This window comes from Lontra canadensis, unplaced genomic scaffold, assembly GCF_010015895.1.
Source record: "Lontra canadensis isolate GAN:19392208 unplaced genomic scaffold, GSC_riverotter_1.0 scaffold110, whole genome shotgun sequence".
NCBI classification, from domain to species: domain Eukaryota; kingdom Metazoa; phylum Chordata; class Mammalia; order Carnivora; family Mustelidae; genus Lontra; species Lontra canadensis.
The window spans coordinates 3,102,867-3,122,245 of record NW_022631104.1 but is presented as its reverse complement, the minus strand read 5'-3'; the positions used below and the strand labels follow the sequence as shown (position 1 = coordinate 3,122,245).

Below are 19,379 nucleotides of genomic sequence, written 5' to 3'. Positions count from 1 at the left end.
GAGGTGCAGGTGTGGGTCGAATTCGGACCCTGAACCCGAAGTTGAGCCCCACACGACGGAGCCTTGTGGTCTGAGGCCCTAGCCCCGTTGTTAAATACGGCCTGCACGCGGCTAGAGGCCCCCTGAAAGCCCAACCTAAGAAAGAATGTGAGAAAGAATGTATCAGCCAGTTTGATAATCGTGTAGTGAAATTGTCAGGGCGTGACGTTCAGAGACAAAGTCAGATTCATCAGACAAAATTTCCTTTCTGACTTTTGGAACCCAGTAATGCTGAGACTTCAGACCATCCCAAGACTTCTTTAGGAATAAGAGGAACGTGCCCGTCTCCACCCAACTACCCACCCCCCCCCCTCGGTTCTAGGCCTCGTCCTGGGGAAGAAGCGTGTTGGGAGCGTTGGGGGCCAAGATGCAGGTGGGATGACGCCAGGGAGGGTCCCACGAGCTGGAGCGCACGTTGCACAGAAGCCCGAGGAAGAACTCGTGACTCACGCCCCCGTGGCCCTCTGGAGTCTGGCCCGGGTTGAGGATGTGGGGACAGGGACAGACAAGTAGGCAGGAGTTTTCAGCCAAGGGGCTGCCGGAGACATGTGCTTTGTTCCGAGTCCGCGCTGGCTCTGTTCGACTTTCTCCCAGAATAGAATGCCCTGCTTAGACTAATCGCTGGGACTCTTGGAAGTCTGACCTCTTAAGAGCACTCCAGATGGAGCTCTTGGAGAGCAGGGACGGGCCAGTGTGGGCTCGCCGTCAGTTCCCCGGCACTGGCACAAAATCGGTGCCCCAGAAGGAAGCAGCTGAGTGAGGGACCCAGAGGGTGGGCGTCCCACAGCCAGTTCTCAGCTCTGTCCAGCGCCCCCACGGTGGCCCTCGCCTCTCCCGAGGCGCAGGGGCTCTTTCCGCACGACGTGGAGCAGGTGTGTTTCTGCGCCTGCAGCACATGCGAGCCCCTCCTGGATGACGTCATTCGGGCAGGCCACCAGCTTCTTGAGCTCCCTGACCTCATTTCGCCAGAGGTGTCCTCTGTTGAGTGATTTGGCTGAATAAGTGTCCAGGCTCCGTCTCTCCTTCTTACAACGTCTTCCACCTGCCGTGGCTACGTCTGGTCTCCAGCAAACGGTCTTCCTCCCCAGTGTGTGCTTAGGGAGTCCAGCCCCAGAAAGGCGTAGCCAGCGTTAAACGAAGACGTGGGGCTTTAATATGTGCACTGAATTCTCCGAAGACGGCGGAGGAAGGGGTTTCTAGGTGTCCAGACTGTGAACCTGTTGTCTTAGGTGCAGCGATAACTCAGTGCGTGTCCCTCTGGACGTGAGGGCACGGAGCTCGTGTGACCCTATGCTTCCGAGCTCCCGCGGAGTCTTAGGGATGGAGCAGGGAGGCCGTGTAGGCTCTGAGGACAAGGGTGAGAGGCGGGAGGAAAGACGGGCTTCCAGAAGCATCAGAGGACAAGTGTGCGAGAGGAAGGAATCCCCAGAGAGGGAATAGGGAGTCGTTCACATTTCCACTGTAAGCCAGAGGTCTGTTTTCTTCCAGATCTGCTTTGAAAGCCCAGACTTTCTGAACTAAACCAGCAATGAGCCGGCGAGGAGGGATCGTAACCTCAAAATTGTAGGCAGTGTGTTTGGGCCACCAGGGCGTGGGACGACAGGCGCAGTGTATGCACCACAGCGCGGCTGTGTGTCCTTGGCTGTGACCCAGCCCTGCACCTGCCATGTCCTTCTGAACCGCCACAAGTGCGAGGTGGCCCCTGACAGCTCTGGAAGGCTGGGTTCCACCAGAGAAAGCACGAGAAGTACCCGGAGCCAGTCCCAGCAGTTACTGGAGGACGCCCCTCCCACCAGCCCCGCTCCTTTCCAGTCTGCCACGGAAGCGCCCTTGAACGCGGGAGCCCAGTTCACTTGGACAGGCGCAGCTGGGAGGGGCTGGCCCGGCATGCAGGAGGGCTTCGTGTCTGTCACGGGCTCCGGGGGGGGTCTCCCTTCATCTCTTATGTCCACTGAGCTCTTCCCTTCCTCCTTGTCACAGTTCAGGGGGAAGCTTCCCCTTAGCCATGCTTCCGACCGAGAGGACAATGTTCTGGTTTCAAAAATGCTGAACTGGTCCTTTTTGGGTCCAGGAAGTCACGAAAGAAGGTTCCACGTAGAACCGGGTAGCAGAACTGATTAAGATGGCAGTCTTCAATCTTGTAAGTCCTTCCTGCCGGATGAAAGAAGGTTCCACGTACAACCAGGTAGCAGAACTGATAAGATGGCAGTCTTCAATCTTGTAAGTCCTTCCCGCCGGTCATGATCTCTGCTGGTTTAGAACCTGGGGGGCGGTTCGGACGCGGTCTGTGTGCGGAGCTAAACGGCACAGAGGCTTTGCAGCGGGTGGAGTGTTGTGCGGAAAATTCTTGTCCTGGTTTGTTTTTGTCTTTGATCTTGAGTCTTAATGAGAGCTGGGAGCGCCAGGAGAAGCAGACCCCGGGTTTTGCTGCGGGAGTCCCTGAGGTCACGTGGGGACAGTGACACTTGCTGCCAGGGCTGTGAGCGGCACACCTCCCAGTGTGAGTGTGAGCCTGCCTCTGGCTACAGCTGTGTGGCTGCTGCCCTAATAACGAAAACCAGAAAATCAGCAACTGTGTCCTTGGCGGTGAGTTGGTGCAAGTCCCCCGGGTTCCCCGAGCGCCAGGACCAAGCTGATGGGCAGTTGTGCCGAGCTGCCCGGCATCCTCGGGAAGTAAGGAGAAGAGTTCCAGAGCCGAAGGAGGACGCTTAGAATCACATGCTCCCTGTCGACCTGTGGACTTGCTCGAATTTTTCTAAGAATTTCCAGACATTCCAGAACAACGAGCAGGTTGGTCCCCCTGCCCAGGAGTGGAAGCAGCGCCCTCGTGTTATTACCACGCAATGGGGATATATGGAGTCCATAGCGCTTCCGTATTTCCCAACGTGTGCTTACCTGCTGGCGACATTTCTGTACGCCAGAGTAGAACTGTCTTGACTTGTTTACGTGAGTCCTGAAAACGTGCTGCGGGTCTGGCCCAGTGCCAGATCCTAGAGGCCTTTGTAGGAATATTCGATGCAGTTTTCATTCATCATCTGGCTGTTAAAACGAACATTCAGATAAGTCTGTCCCCCTTTTTTGGTTCCTACCAAAAAGTGTCCGAAGAAGCGGCTTAAATACGGCGGTGTGATGCAGTAGCTCTAGTGATTTGGCCCATGCAGATGAGAGGAACATGAAAAATCTCGCAGAGCTCTTGTACCCTGAGCCTAGCCCCTAGATGAGAGCAGCCAAGCGTTCTGGCACTAAACAGTAGCGTTCCTCAGTAAAAAAACAAACACCGTTCGTAGCCGTTTTATGAGACCAGTGATTACAAATTGCATTTTTCTTCTGAATCTAACTGTGCCCTTACGGGGGTTAGGTCTGCGGGGCTCATCTGATTGGTCGCTGTCCGCTTAAGTTTTCCTAGATGAATGACTTGGAGTGAGATACTCAAGTTCTCTCAGGCTCGTGGGCTACCAGATAATGTATCCTGCCCACCAGCAACGCTTGCCCGGCTTCCCTGACACGGCAGATGGGGGAATCGGCAGTGGGGGCAGCAGACCAAGCCCTCAGTTACCCCGAGCCACGGGCTCTGCAGCACTGGGAGGAGGAAGTAGCCGTAGCAGGTCTCATTTCGAGGAGCTGCTAGAATCTCACCTTTGCATTTTCTGCCTTTCTCTGTACCTGCTTTTGCCACTTTCAAGACGAAACTGCTTGTTTTTCTTTTTTTCTTTTTTTTTTTTTTTAATTTATTTGAGTAATCTCTACCCCAGTGTGGGGCTCAAACTCAGGACCTCAAGATGGAGAGTTGCACGCTCCACCGACTGAGCCAGCCAGGTGCCCCTCAACAAGAAAATACTCTTTTTATTTATTTGAGAGAGAGGATGTGTGAGCATGGAGGGAGGGGCAGAGGGAGAGGGGGAAGCAGGCTCCTCGCTGAGCAGGGAGCCCGATGTGGGGCTCTATCCCAGGACCCTGAGATCATGACCTGAGCTGAAGGCAGAGGCTTCACTGGCTAAGCTACCCAGGTGCCCCAAGAAAATATTCTTTTTGAATAGAGGTTTTTCTGGGTCTTGGAGTGAAATCCTATATTACTAGTGTGGCCTCGATCATTTAATGAAGTTCTCAAAGTGTCTTTTACCCACGACATAATTTTGCTCATTGTTAGAACTGAACCCTTGTTTAGATTTTTATTTTTTTAATGAAAGATTTTACTTATTTGACAGAGATCACAAGTAGGCAGAGAGGCAGGCAGAGAGAGAGAAGAAGGGAAGCAGGCTCCCCGCTGAGCAGAGAGCCTGATGCGGGGCTCCATCCCAAGACCCTGAGATCATGACCCTAGCTAAAGGCAGAGGCTTTAACCCACTGAGCCACCCAGGTGCCCTTGTTTAGATTTTTAAACAAAAAACGCTGAAAGTCCAAAGCGTTAATGTTTTCAAAATCCAAATACCTCGTTTTGGGTTCCCTTATTTTGAGGATCAGGTTCCTTGTGATGGGATTTCCATCTTTGGTGTAAACAGCAGCCCAGGCTCGGGGCTACGGGCTGAGTCACCAGCCGACAGCATGGGGAAGGACCACCCTCACACGGCACCCCTCCTTCTTGGCCTTGGGGGTAACTCGTTCTCGTGGGTGACCTCACCGAGGGGAGGTTATCACGTGGCTCCTGCATGCCGGGCACCACGTGGAGGCCAAGGTCGGAAAGCAGAAGACATGGTCTGAGCTGGTGGTTGGAGGAGTCCAGAGACCGCAGGCCGCGGCTCTTAAGGGCCTGTGTGCACGTGCCCGGTGCTGGAGAGCTGTCCCCAGGGGAGCCCCAGGCATCAGGAACACACAGTGCAGGGGGCATTGTCCCCGGGATCTGGCCTTGGCAATCTGAAGCCCAGAGGAGGGAGGGGCCCCCCGAGTCTGGACGCCGGGTGGACACAGGGGCCTCAAAAGAGGTAGCTGGGTCACGGGGTAGGGATTTAAAAGCCAAGACGTGTTTGCCAAGATGGCTGGAAAGAGGGGCGGGTGTTCAGTGCAGGGAGAAAAGGACGAGACCTTAGGGTCTGGTGTCTGAGAAAATGCACCCAGTTTGTAGATGGAGCTGCCGGGGAGGGCAGAGTGGCCGGGGGTCCCTTCATGGAGTTCTAGAATATTCTCCAGGCACCTCACATCTGTCTGAGCTCAGTCACGGTGGCTCCGTTTACCCAGGAAGCGACTGAGACTTGGAGCAGCTCGTGAGGGCAGGGGTCCCTGGCTCAGGACCGAGCTCTGCATCGCCGGCTGCACTCCAGACCGGGGGATGTGGACCACGCCCTACAAGCTGCAGGAGACGTAGAAGGGTCTGGAGTATGGGAATAAAGAACCTGTTCGGTTGGGTCTCCCAGAAAGACCTGTTACTCATGACCCTGGAACCAGAGGTGTCCTTGGAAGGAAGAGCATGGTGGCTCAGGGAGAGGAGGAAGGAGCAGGTTGGACGGCACTGCAGGGGAGGAACATGGGGGACGGCTGAGAGCCCATACGAGGGCCATGGAACCGAGGGACGGATGGAAGACATTTGGGGGCTTGGCTTGACCAGTTTTGGCAAGTGGCTGGTGTAGGGCAGTCAAGGCACTCTTCCCAGTCTCTGGCCTCTATACCCCTTCCGGGGGAGGCACAGGAGGCGGACCCAGGTGGACGGTGAGGCAGAGAACAGGCTCTCCACTGTAGGACTTTGACCTCCTGCCCTTCCTGCTTCCCTCTCCTTCTCCCCCCTTCTCCCGTCTGGCTCTTCCTCTGTCCCCAGCTTGGTCCCAGGCCTCTGTCCCTCGCCATTCACCCTGAGCTGGCCCATCTGGTCCGGTGACTGCTCTCCGAGTCGGCAGCTCCCACATCCGCTTTCCTAGTGCAGTCCTTTCTTCTTAGCAACAGGCTGGAACGTTCTGGTGTGTTACGTGCTCCAAATGTAGAGGATTTGGAGTCTCTCTTCCTGCTCATAAAAATCACTTCTCCCCCATCTGGCAGCGGCACCCCCAGCCATTCTGCTGCTCAAGCCGGCACCCTGGGACTTATTCTTGACGCGTCTGTCGTATTTTACACGTCAGCTTAATCATCAAAGCGAGTCAGTCCTCCCACGGAAAGATGTCTCGCATCTCCTCTCTCCCTCTCCTGTGCAATCACTGCTTCCGCCCCCCTCATCTCACTCTGAGCCTGGACTGGCACAGTGTCCCGTCTCCGGTGATCCCTCCCCAACTGGTCCTGTGCGCCGCAGCTGGCCTGGGTGCCCCATGCCTCCCCGAGTGTCGTGCGTCCTTGGCATGGGCTGCTGTCAGTCCTGCTCTTGCTCTTTCCATGCTGTTTCCGCCGCCTGGAACGATCTTCTCTCCACGGGCTCATTCTCCGTTGGGCAGTAAATAGAGCTTCTCTGGAGAGATCTCTGACCCCGTCTCTTTCACAGCATCTCTTCTCTCCGTCAGGTTCTTGCTGTCGGTAATTGTCACTGTATTCAGCATTTGCTGTGTTGATTCACCAACACACGCGATAGGCCAGATGCAGACGTCACGCTGGGCGCTTAGGAATGTGCAAAGGCAGAGGCACTCTGGTGCTGGGTCGTCAGGTAAAGCTGGTTCAAGTCGCAAAGGAGAGGCCCCCGGACGAGAATGTACCTTGAGAAAAGCAGGGCAAGTAGCATGTGCCTCTCCTCATGGCTGCCTTACCACAGAAGGGTTTCAGGGCCTGGCGGAGTTTGGGGGTCCAGAGGAGAAGCCAGGGGTGGAGAGAGGCTGGCCCCACAAGCAGACGCACCCAGGTCAGGCCGGCACTGGGTGCTGTCTGCTGCTGGCCACGGGCCTGTCCTTGCCTGTGTGGCATCAGGCTGGGGGAGGAGGGCGGACTGGAAGCCAGTCAGGTGCCCAGGGAGCAGGAACTCGTGGAGGGCATGAGGAGTACCAAGTGTGTGAACTTTTCTGGAAGGAAGCTTGGCACAGAGGAGACCGAGAAGTGGGCAAACCCAAGGACAAGGGAAGTTTGCGGTCTGGTGGCGCGTGCAGGGGTGGGGCTGGGCTGTCTTCTGCCGGAACAAGTGAGGAGCGACAGGTTGCAGGCACAGGAAGGAATGGCAAGTGGCAGCCTCTGAGGTAGATGGTGGCCTGCCTTGGGGGCACAGGCAGGAGGAGCCTTGACCCCCCCCCCAAGTCTGGTGGCTCTGCTTCGCCAGCATTGTAGGACAGGGTGTGTGCATGGGGCTGGAGGCGAAGCCCATTGTGTCCCCGGCTTGCATTGAAGGCCTGCCCCATGGGCTCGGGGACCTCCCTCCAGGGTCAGGGTGTCCTGTTGTCTGAGAGCCTCACTGGGAGTGGAGACGCGAGCAAGGTCTTGCTCACAAAGTTCTTCCCCAGGGCTGGATCCCCACGTGCTGCCTGTCCGGGGGACAAACCGCACACACGGAGGTGGCTGTTAGGACTGGCCAGGCATCACCGTGGAGCGTTGAGCAGATACTTGTGTGCTTTTCCTGTCCTTCACGGCTGTTTTAAGCGAGGGCACGTTCCACACGCAATGCCCCACGAGGCAGCTATACGCGTGGTCCCACTCGGAAGGGTCAGGGCCGCGTGGGTCCCGGGCCGCGTCCACGCTGCCCCCAGAGCGAGGTGTCCCGAGCGGTCTCACCACCGCGAGGAGGTCGTCCGCAGTGAGCATCCGTCCTGCCTGGAGGACAGAGCTGGTGCGCGCCCGTCCCTCCTCCAGGCTTTCCTGCCTTTGTTCCTGAAACCTGAGTGATTAGAATGAAAGTCTGGTGACGGAGGAGAGAGGACCCTGGTCCCTCCCCCGGCCCCCACTCCCCACCAGAGCCTCTTCCTTAAGGGGCTCTGCTCGGTGCAGGCGTGTGTGTCCGCAGGCCGCTTCCCACCCTGAGACCTGTCCCCCTGTCCCTTTGTGTATCAATAATGCCCGTGGCGACCCCGCCTTTCCCGCGCGCTGGTACACGACACAGGCAGGCCGTTCCCAGAGCCCGTGTGTCCGCGAGCACAGCGCAGCGGGAGGCCTCTGCTGGCGGGGGGTTTGGAGCGCCCGGTACCCTGTCATGGGGGCGTGTGGCTGTGGGTCCCACGGCTTGTGCGGTGTCTTCGCTGACTGCCTCACCTCCCTGCGGCACCTCCTCTCATCTGCCCCACAAAGCTTGTGCTGCCGCACTATCGCTGTGTCTCCTGCCCCCGCCGGAGAGTCCCGGGGGCCTTACTTCCCGTCCCTTTCATTTTCCCCCCAGTGGACCGCATCGTGGGTCTGGACCAGGTGACAGGCATGACAGAGACGGCCTTCGGCTCTGCCTACAAAACCAAGAAGGGCATGTTCCGGACCGTCGGGCAGCTGTACAAGGAGTCTCTCGCCAAGCTGATGGCGACGCTGCGGAACACGAACCCCAACTTCGTGCGCTGCATCATCCCAAATCACGAGAAGCGGGTGCGTGTCCCACCGGGCGCCTGCGGCTCTTTCCGGCTGACCCGGGTTGGGCCACGGCGACTCAGGGGTCCGACTGTCGTTTGCTTGGTTGTCAGGCTGGAAAACTGGACCCACACCTGGTGCTGGACCAGCTTCGCTGCAATGGGGTCCTGGAGGGGATCCGGATCTGCCGCCAGGGCTTCCCCAACCGGATCGTCTTCCAGGAGTTCCGGCAGAGGTACCGCCGACTTTGACCTTGTTCCTGGGTGTTTTCAGAGCTGCTTCTGCTACCTCCGAACAGGGAGCTGACGGGGAAGACCGTTTCCTCGCTTCCTGGATAGTTCTGGTTGCCTTTTCGCGTAGGAAAGGGATGATGATGATTATCATTATTGTCACTATGACCATGTCGGTGGCCAAGACTGTCAGGTGCCGTCTTTGTACAGAGGCCGCTGAGGGTGCGTGGCCGGGGAGCTCCCGGCAGTGGGAGCTGGACCTCCGAGCCGGCCACACACCCACGCCCACTTGGGATTTACATGTGATTATTTTCTATCTGATTTTTTAAGAATAGGAGTAACGTATGTGTTCCTTCAGAAAGATTTAAAAACTCAAGTCAGAAGTCAATAAAAGTCATTTAGGAGTGACTTTGAAGACATTTGGGGATGTAGGTGTGTTCGTGTGCAAACGTGTATGTACGTTTTCCGCCGTGTGCGTGCCCACGTGGACACTGGCCATCCTTTTACTAACGCGGGGTGGGGAGGGGAATGAGATAGATTAGAAAATGATGAAGGGAAAAAGGCAGAAGATTAGCAAAAGTGGTTGCAATAGAAATGAATGAAGACAGGAGAAATTGATTTTTTTATATGTATTGTGTAATTTATGTATTCTTAGGTATTTGTGCTGTTTGCTTTTTTCCATTTTTCCCCTGGAAATCAGATTTTCAATTCTGATAGCATTGGCTGTTCCATCTTAGAAACAAGTCTGCAGGTCAAGGAAAGGTGCTTTCTGACACCGTTCAGATGGAACCCCTCTGAGAAATGATTCCCTTCTTTAGGGGTTTCGGGAGGCCTTAACCATGGCCTCGCTGTGTGATAAACACGGTAGAATTTCACTTTCTGTTGATAGGAGGAAAAGCACTTTATCTAGCATCCAGAATACGAAGCCGAGTGATACAGCCAGGACTGTATCATGCCTGTATCATACCACGCCTTAAATGCTGTTTTTGGGTTGTTGGGTTTTTTTTTTTGTTTTTTTGTTTTTTTTTGCTAAAATGTGATTTTCTTTTTTTTTTTTTTTTAAGATTTTATTTATTGGGGCGCCTGGGTGGCTCAGTGGGTTAAAGCCTCTGCCTTCGGCTCAGGTCATGATCCCGGGGTCCTGGGATCGAGCCCCGCATCGGGCTCTCTGCTCAGCGGGGAGCCTGCTTCCTTCTCTCTCTCTGCTTCTCTGCCTATTTGTGATCTCTGTCTGTCAAAATAAATAAATAAAATCTTTAAAAAAAAATTTAAAAAAAGATTTTATTTATTTGACAGAGATCACAACTAGTCAGAGAGGCAGGCAGAGAGAGAGAAGGAAGCAGGCTCCCCGCTGAGCAGAGAGCCTGATGCGGGGCTCGATCCCAGGACCCCGGGATCATGACCTGAGCCGAAGGCAGAGGCTTTAACCCACTGAGCCACCCAGGCGCCCCTAAAATGTGATTTTCTTGCGGTACAACCCACCTGAGTGCCCAGATCTTATATGTACACCCCAGCGAGCACACGCACGCGCGGACCAGTTCTGTGCTGAACGTCTCCCTGCTTCCTCCTGCTGTTGGAAGTAGAGGCCTCCGGGCGTTACTCTGTTCCATAGTAAATGCCCACACATGATACAGGGGGCCATGTTCTCCTTGTGTTTTAAAAGGCCTGTGAACATCTGGCGGGAAATGAGAAGTAAGATTTTTTTTCAAACACCATGACTCTGCCACACCTTCTAGAACCCGGTATTTGTCCTTGAGGTCGAGGCACAGGGGAGCCACCAAGACACCAGTTTGCCTCCTGTTGTAAGAAAGAGAAGCCAGACCTGCAGAAAGTCTCAGGCCATCACCCCATCCTCTGGGATCAGGAGCCTGTCCCGTCCTGACTCTTACGTGACATGATGACCCATCCCATCCTCGCCTCTTAGAGAACCTGAACTCATGGTTAACAGGGGGACGTTCCCACAGATTCTTACAGGAGACTTTTGGGCTGGTTTTCCAACAGGTACGAGATCCTCACTCCCAATGCGATTCCTAAGGGTTTCATGGACGGCAAACAGGCGTGTGAGCGGATGGTAAGCTTTTCTGGGCCTGTCTGCTCTGCGGACTGCCGACAGTCTGTCCCGTGGCCAGGAGTAAACGGGCTCTTTCTCTTTCCAGATCCGGGCTTTAGAACTGGACCCAAACTTGTACAGAATCGGACAGAGCAAGATATTTTTCAGAGCTGGCGTTTTGGCCCACTTGGAGGAAGAAAGGGACCTGAAAATTACCGACATCATTATTTTCTTCCAGGCCGTCTGCCGCGGCTACTTGGCCAGGAAGTAAGTGGGGGTCACGAACGAGATGCTCCTCGAGCATGTGCTCCTGCCGAGCGCTGTGGGACACGAGGTTCCCCATCCTGTGGGCATCGTGTCCTCGTGGCACGGGCGTCCAGGTACGTGCCTGGATGTCCCATCCGAGGACACGTTGCCCTGAGGAAAGAAACAAGGGGCCGAGGCAGAAGATCAAGGGCTCGGGTGTTCACTTCAGCACGGGTTCTTGGTGAAAGTTGCTCTGAGGCTGTGAGACCCACAGGACATGAAGGTGCTGGCCCTGTGATGGGGGTGGGGGCAGAGCAGCCTTCCAGTGATGGGAGCGCGGCGCAGTCTGGAACGTGTCGCCATCCTGTGAGCAGGTGCTGTGGCCCAGTGGGGCAGGAGTGTGGGAGCATGGCCGGGTAAGCCAGGATTTCCGGGTCACCCGGCTGGCAGAACGGACTAGAGTGGGGCCATCAGGCGGGCTGCGTGGGCAGCTCTGGGGTGATGCCGGGAAGACGGCCCTCCCTGGCCCAAGGAAGGTGATGGAGACCGAGAGCTGTTGCCGGACTCGAGATCTGATCAGAAGGGCCTAGGCCTGGTGATGGGCTTTTCCTCACCTTTTCCCACAGGGGGCCGGGGCTGGGGAAGGAGGTACGGTCTGCTCTCCGGGACCCTGTGGCTGGCGGTGTCTGCCCAGAGGCTTTGGTCCGCAGCGCAGGGCTTGGCCTGCCCAACAGTGCCGGGAGGGGTTTCTGCCCCACAAGGTGGACACGGGATTGTGAGTCTGTGCCCACACGGAAGGGGACCCCAGCTAAGGAGGAGGTGCGGAAACCCCAAGAAGAATGTGACATTTTCGGTGATTCACGCCAGGAGACGTGGGCAAGGAGGAGCAAAAGCCTTGGGAGACAGCATGGTAACTGTCAGCAGAGCCACGGCCCATGGGTGCCTGCGGGGACGTGAGGGGGCAGCCGGCTGCCTCCAGGTAGCGCTTTGACAGCAACCAGAACCACGGACCTGTCCGAAGCGCGGGGAATGAACTATGTATGTGGTGAAAGCGTGTGCGGCCTTTTCACTGAAATCTAAGCCCTGTGAGATTCACGTGGAGATCGGCGATCGGAACCAGAGATCTCCTCTCACGGACTCAGAACGGGCGCGCCTGTGTGACCGCTGCGGAAGGGGCGGCTCAGTGCCTGCCGCCCGTCGGTCCCACGAAGTGTGTGCTGGGCTGGACCTCGGGTTCGGGTCCAGCAGTGAATGAAGGCATCTCCTCAGAAGAGCCGGCGGAGAGCGGGGAGCCCACAGCATCGTGCTGACAGTAGGCAGAGAGACAGGCATGTGCCGGGAGTCCATGAACTTGAGGTCGAGGTGTGGGGGAGCCACCAGGAGATGTGGGAAGAGACAGGTGGCTTTGACACTTGAGCACCAGACGCGGGTCACCGAACCCTGCTGTGAACAGAGCGGGGTGGCACCCTTTGCCCGGCCAGCGTTCAGGTACAGGTGAGGGTTGTGGGGAAGGAAATCCAGCTGCCTCATTCGGACGAGGGACTGGTGTGTTCTTGGCCTGTTCTGACTGTTTCCTCCCGGAGACGCACGGACACCACCGGGCAGCGGTTGTCAGCAAGGAGGACGCTGGCGGTGTTCTCGGAGAACCGGAAGGCAGAAGCTACTCTGTAGTCCCAAAAAACATACTTTGAAACTATTGCTCTTATAGCAGAAATACTGTGATTCAGGCTCGCCCAAATTTGCCCGGCTGGTGGGCTCCCATGAGAAGGACGAAGGCGGTGTAGGGAGCCGAGCGGCGGGCTGGAGGACATTCTGACCAGCAAGTCGACGACGCGGAAGTTCTGCGACTCCTGCGAGGACACGTGACCCTCAGGCAGCAGAAGCGTGAAAAGTCGCCGTTCGTGCCCTAGACCTGGAACCTTCCGTTCCGAAGACTGTCCTCTGTGACCGCAGTGCATACCGGTCATTGCTGCGGTGAAAGGATGATTGTAAACAATTCTTATCATCTTCTCCATATCTGCCAAGCGCTTCTCTTCACAGGAGAACCATGTCGCCAGTCTTGCGAAGAGTTACGTGAAGGTCGTGAGAGGAACCATCACAGGCCTAGAGGTGTTAGTTCTTTGCCGGCAGCCATACTCTGAGGGGCCCTGAGTATGTTGCTCGAGGTCTTGGAGGCTGGGACCACAGAGCTCCTGGGTTGTGCTCGCTGCGACAGGGGGTGAAGGAGGCCGCAGGGCACCCCAGGGGATCCGAATGTTTTAAGTAGTATGTGGTCCCACAGGGGCAAACCAGACCTGGAGGGGGGACAGCTCAAGTCTAGAAGCCCGCCAGCGGTGTCGGGAACCCAGGTTCCCAAGGTGGTGGGACAGAGCCAAACAGGGAGGGAGCAAGGGGCAGGACGTGGGGAGCCTGTGTTCCCTGGAAGTGCCATTGTGCATAGACAAACTAGTGGCCTCCTAGGAGGAGGGGCAGCCCAGCGAGCTTGGCTGAGCCCTTGGGGGTTGTTTTGGTGAGGCGGGGGGAGGCTTCAGAAACAGCTCTGTTCCCCAAGGCCAGTGAGAAATTGAAAATGCTGGAGTCCGGACAGTTCAACAAGGGGGTCTCAGGTCCCACGGCCTGAGAAGGCAGCATGGGAAGTTGGGAAGATGGGAAATCCCAGACCTGGCGACGAGGAGACCGGGGTTCCAGAAGCATCTGCGTCCTGACTTACTGGGTCCTTGTCCGTAAAGGAGAGGCATTACCCGGACCTAGGCCCTACCATCTGCGGAGCTGCAGAGTCGGGGCAGGAGGAGGGAGAAAGGGGGCGGGGGGTGTGCAGGAAAAGCAGTTACTCCCGAAGGTTACCACCTGCCAGCAAGGGGAGGATGGGAAGGTCAGTCCCGTCCTCACCACGTCCTCACCACCCCCGGGAAGTAGGGGCTTACTGGTGGCCGGGAGCGCCCACTCGCGTGCAAACACGGGTCCGGTGAATGGGTGCCCGGGGCAGCGTCGGGGAAAGGGGCCGTGAGCCACGTGCGCCCCTGCTCGGCTCGCTCTCCGCACTGACTCGCGGGCTCCGCAGGGCCTTCGCCAAGAAGCAGCAGCAGCTGAGCGCCCTGAAGGTCCTGCAGCGGAACTGCGCGGCCTACCTGAAGCTGCGGCACTGGCAGTGGTGGCGCGTCTTCACAAAGGTGGGCCCCGCGCGTGCACTCCTGCCCGGGGCGGCCGGCCGACGCGCGCCCCCGCCGCCCTCACCGCTCGCTTCTGCCGCAGGTGAAGCCGCTCCTGCAGGTGACCCGCCAGGAGGAGGAGCTTCAGGCCAAGGACGAGGAGCTGCTGAAGGTGAAGGAGAGGCAGACGAAGGTGGAGGGCGAGCTGGAGGAGATGGAGCGGAAGCACCAGCAGGTCCGTGCCGCGGCTGCCGCGCCCCAGCCATCCCTCCCCGGCTGTCCCCCACCGTCCCCCGCCCCGGCCATCCCGCCCGGGCCGTCCTCTGCCCCTGCCTCCGACCCTGCTCGGGTCCTCACAGCTCCCGCAAAGCACAGGCATTTGGGAAGGGGGCGGCATATACGTGGCCCCACACAGTTGGGTTTGTAGATGCTGAAGTCAGCCGGCCTCTGCGTTTTTGCCTTGGTCTTTCTTGGTCACATTTGCTATGGGGTGGGTGTCTGACACCTGTCTGCCCAGAGGCTCCCAGCAACGTCCCCTCCCTGGGACTGCTTGCAAGGGACCCCGAGGGAAAAAAGAGAATGAGACCGCCCGCGGCCACCACGGGTCCTGAGTCGCCGTCCCGTCCCCGTGGTTACATCTCCCCAATAAAGCTGGGCCTCAGGCCGCGTGCTGCAGACCAGCACCGAACAGTAGTGTCAGGGCCAGAAAGGTAAGCAGCAGAGGCCGGACTGTCCCTCAGTACCTGCCTGCCTGTTGTCACCGTGAGCACATTTCAATCAAAGTTTCCGTTTCCCCTTTGTCAATTATCTGCACGGAAGAATAAGAGTTTCTGAAATAGCTTGAATTTACTAAGTGTCACTCGGGGTCGCCTGAGACCACAGAAGTGGCCACAGACGCTTTCATCTGGCTCGTTGGGCTGTAGCTACAGATTGTCCGAGAGTTTCGCCAGCGGTGTTACGTATTTTTAACCCTCGGTTTCTTCGGTGTCAAGTGCTGGTCCCCGTTGTCCTGGTGACTGTCTACTGTGGGCCCAGGGGCAGCACGACCGTGCGGGGCGCTCTCTGTGATTGCAGCTCTTGGAGGAGAAGAACATCCTGACGGAGCAGCTTCAGGCCGAGACGGAGCTCTTCGCGGAGGCGGAGGAGATGCGAGCCCGGCTTGCCGCCAAGAAGCAGGAGCTGGAGGAGATTCTCCACGACTTGGAATCCAGGGTCGAAGAAGAAGAGGAGAGAAACCAAATCCTCCAGAACGAAAAGAAGAAAATGCAAGCGCATATTCAGGTGGGTATGTGACGTTTTGGGCTTCCCAGGTGGGTGTGCTGGGTCGATGAGTAGAAGCTGCGGAGTGGGATCGCGGCCGGAGTCCCAGGCCCGGGTCCGGCCCCTCACGGAGCACGAGGAATAGAGTGTCTTCGAGTGCGGATCTGTGATTTTACGGGGTAACCTCTTACGGCGCTCACAGTGACTCAAGAGTAGGCATATCGCGGGGTCTGTAGCACGCCGGGACCTCGCTTGGCCTGTGTTATCGTTACTCATGGACCATGCCGGGCTCTGACCCAGGAGGCGGCTGGGAATCGGAATAAACACTTAGCTCTTCCCAGACTGTCTCTCCGGGACGCGGGCTGTCCTCGCATGAATCACAGCCGTGCTTGAACGCCTGGACACGCGGTGCGGGCCCTTCTTCCCCTGCCAGCCCCCGGGATGCACCCCCATCCTGGTCTCCCACCCCCCACCTCCCAACTACGTTCTTGGGTGTCCAGGTGTCCCGACGGCCACCACCCTTTCCTGGGTCCCACACCGAACTTCCTTCCAGGTCTCTGCTTGAACTTTTTCTCACCCCGTAGCTTATGTTGGCAACGGGCGGGCGATCCAGATCTTTCTCAAAAGCACAAAAGGTACCACCTTACTCCCTGGGCAAATACCCCAGCATTAAGCCAGCGGGAGACCTGCCACTCCCCAGCACACCTCCCGCTGGGTGGGCCATAGCCCGGAGCCGTAAAAAGTGCTCGTTCATCCGGCAAGTCTAGTTCTGGGGCTTCATGCTAAGCATAAGTCGATGGGAGCCATTTAATAGCTAGGAATTGGTAAGCCACGGTAGGACCGGCCGGTTATAATCGGAATAAAGAGGTTTATTTCCATGGTGAGCCCTTAACTCACTTCTGGAGCCCTTAACTCGCAAAGGAGCAGACACAGAGTAAGATCCAAGTAGAAGTACATTCCTGTAATGTAGAAGTTCGTGTGCGTGACTGCGTATCCGAGCACACACGGACCCAGAATGTTCACCGCCACTTCTTAGGGCATGATCCACAGTTTTAATTTTCTTTCCTCTTTAAGGGCATGTGCTCGTCTCAGAAATAACCTTTGACTCGTGTGGCACAAGGGCACCCAAGTCCCCTCCAGTGTCCTCAGCCTCGTTTCTTACACTCCAGGTTTCAGTACCCTCACGGGAAGTACTTGCATCTTGTTTTTGTTTTTAAAATTTATTTATTTGAGGGAGAGAACGAACGGGTAGGAGGGAGAGAGAGGACCTCCAGCAGACTCCAGGCTAACCGTGGAGCCTGACCCGGGGCTCGATCTCCCGACCCTGAGATCATGACCTGGGCCAAAATTAAGAGTGAGATGTTCAACCGACTGAGCCCCCCCAGGCGCCCCCACAGGCTTGCATTTTTCTAGTCTATTTAGGGGAACAAATACGTCCTCGTAGACCAGCAGAATTTGTGTTGGGTTTTGCCTTTCCAGTACTTTCTGTCTCGTTCCTTACCAGACTCTTTTAACTTCTTATTTTTGGCACTGCTGTCTGAATTTATTATCTCCTTCTGTGACATGTAAACTCATTCAGACACATTCTAAAAATAGGTGATTTTTTTTTTCCTTTTTCCTCAATCTGAGGAAACCAGATGTATCAGAAGTCAGGCTCCCCTAAGCCCTACAGTCCCCAGACAGCCCCTGGGATAACTCGGCCTCATTGGTCCCTCTTCTATCCTTTCTCTGACCTGTGCAGCTTTGAGGGGCTTCTGATCTATACCCTTTGCAGCCAGACTAGTGGAGCTGGTCTTGGTGCGATTTTGTTTTTAAGATGAACTCTCTAATTATAGTATCGGTAAACGATTATTGTAGAAAACCTAGTGAACACGGCACTCCCCATCTCCTCACTCTCATCACCACCGTTACTGCTGTTCTGTCTGCTTATGTAGATTTCCAAGCAGAGTACGTGGATTTATTTATTAATGGAAATTACAGGGCACCCGGGTGCCTCAGGGAAGCGTCTGACTCTTGATTGTGGCTCAGGTCGTGATCTCAGGGTCATGAGATCGAGCCTCCCCTCTCCAGCTCTGTGCTCAACAGGATTCTGCTGGGATTCTCCTTCTCCCTCTGACCCTTGCTCGTCCTCTCTTTTTCTCTCTTACATCTTTACAAAGAACAGACATTATACTAAACACGCTGTTACATTCACTGCTTTTGTGAAATTAGGAGCGTGTGCTGCGGGGGGCCACCTGACAGCAGACTGTGGGAAACTGTAGGACAAAGGACCTGTTTGGGTTTTTTTCAAAAACAACCAAACAGCAGGGGAGGGAGGGACATTGGGGAGCCTAGAGAATGAAGGCATCTCGGGAGGATTTTCCGTCGCTGTCTGTGGACCTTATTTGGGCTCCCGCACAGGTGAACAGATGTATTTGCAGGGGGTCTGTGTCATTTAGAGAGACAGCTGGAAGGTTTTACAGAGAAAGTAGGAGGTCTGGGATTTGCTTCAAGATGACCCGGCAGTTGGGGGCGGGGGGAGCTGGGGGCACGTGGAGGGAGTCGGCGCTCCTCCGGGCAGAGCCCCTGGCCGCATCCATGCCAGGCTCTGCATGGTACTCTGCACTCTGGCTCGTCTGACAGGGCTTTTCACAGTAACGTTGATCACTTACACGGGTCTCGTTCCGGAATCAGCCGGATGAATTTCTGGAATTGGCCATACGTTGATCTCTGTATAGAAAGAACCCCGTTCCATTGCGTCTGGTTATTGCGGGACACGAGGCAGGGTGGGAACTCGAAGGGGTGTTACTACCACGTGGGCTCCAAACCCTGAACCCCCATCCGGCAGGAGTGGGCTCACTCCGTGATGTGTCAGGACGTCCTTGCTGCTTTGAAAAGCAAAAGTCGGCATGTGACGGTGTGCGCGCGTCCGACGCGGGCGGGGGGCACTGACTGCGTGTTCTCCGCTCCCCAAGGACCTGGAAGAGCAGCTGGACGAGGAGGAAGGCGCGCGCCAGAAGCTCCAGCTGGAAAAGGTGACCGCGGAGGCCAAAATCAAGAAGATGGAAGAGGAGATCCTGCTCCTCGAGGACCAGAATTCCAAATTTATCAAAGTAAGTACATGTTTCCGTGATGGAGCTGATGCACTCCGTGGAAGGGGCGTCCAGAGGGCAATTCTCAAGAATTTGGATTCACTTACGTACTTTACTCTCCTAAGGCTCTACATGTGTAGATCTCTAAAGACAGAAACTGTGTCATGATTGAAATCCACCAAACAGCCTTCCGATCCTACAGATGTTTGGTGTGCGCATCTCGCACGCTCTGATCCCCCGCTCAGTGACCGGGACCCATCCGTGCAGGCCCGCTGTCCCCCTGGGGGGCCCGGGGGATAGGGGCACAAGCGCCTGTGCTCAGAGCAAGACCGGGGCCCCGGTGTGCTTTGGAAGCCTCCTCTGAAGCCACGGTTCTTTCTCCTCAGGAAAAGAAACTCATGGAAGACCGCATTGCAGAATGCTCCTCCCAGCTGGCTGAGGAGGAAGAAAAGGCCAAAAACTTGGCCAAAATCCGGAATAAGCAGGAAGTGATGATCTCGGATCTAGAAGGTTAGTGTTTGGGGTCAGAGAAACATGCGCCGGGCACCCGTGGGTGTTGGCATGCCGTCGCCGTCAGAGCGGACAGGTAGGAGGTGCGCCGCCAGCTAAGCTGCTTGGGTCCCGGTGTGACAACAGGCCTGTTTGCGGTTCTCGTGTCCTGCTTTGTCTGCAAGCTTTCGCGACGGGCTGGCATTGGCAGGATCGTACTTAAGTTGGCTCCCGGGGTGAGGCACGCTCCAGGGTGGACCCAGCCGGGCCCTCCGTGGCGTGAGCCGTAGCAGCCGCTGGACCTCGTGAGCCCAGGATCTCAGAGCAGCATGAGTGACGGGAAGTCACAAAGGGACCGCTACTGCCGCCAAGCGTGGTGGGGACTGGCGCGACCGCTGAGGGCAGCCATAGCGCATGGGACGGCGAACGGGTGTCGGGAAATCCTGGGAGGTTTACAAAACGGAGG

At 56.5% G+C, this 19,379-nt stretch overlaps 1 protein-coding gene across 8 annotated transcripts in view; it reads left to right on the top strand.

The window, feature by feature from the left end:
* The window catches only part of MYH10 (myosin heavy chain 10), a 119,515-nt gene that overhangs the window by 75,436 nt on the left and 24,700 nt on the right, over nucleotides 1-19,379 (top strand). For all 8 annotated transcript variants that reach the window (XM_032840005.1, XM_032840002.1, XM_032840003.1 and 5 more), the window contains 9 exons: nucleotides 8,243-8,436; nucleotides 8,532-8,653; nucleotides 10,650-10,719; nucleotides 10,805-10,965; nucleotides 14,006-14,114; nucleotides 14,197-14,328; nucleotides 15,168-15,374; nucleotides 18,308-18,445; nucleotides 18,811-18,934. In XM_032840005.1, coding sequence (XP_032695896.1) covers nucleotides 8,243-8,436; nucleotides 8,532-8,653; nucleotides 10,650-10,719; nucleotides 10,805-10,965; nucleotides 14,006-14,114; nucleotides 14,197-14,328; nucleotides 15,168-15,374; nucleotides 18,308-18,445; nucleotides 18,811-18,934 — 1,257 coding nt within the window. The remainder of the gene's footprint in view (nucleotides 1-8,242; nucleotides 8,437-8,531; nucleotides 8,654-10,649; nucleotides 10,720-10,804; nucleotides 10,966-14,005; nucleotides 14,115-14,196; nucleotides 14,329-15,167; nucleotides 15,375-18,307; nucleotides 18,446-18,810; nucleotides 18,935-19,379) is intronic.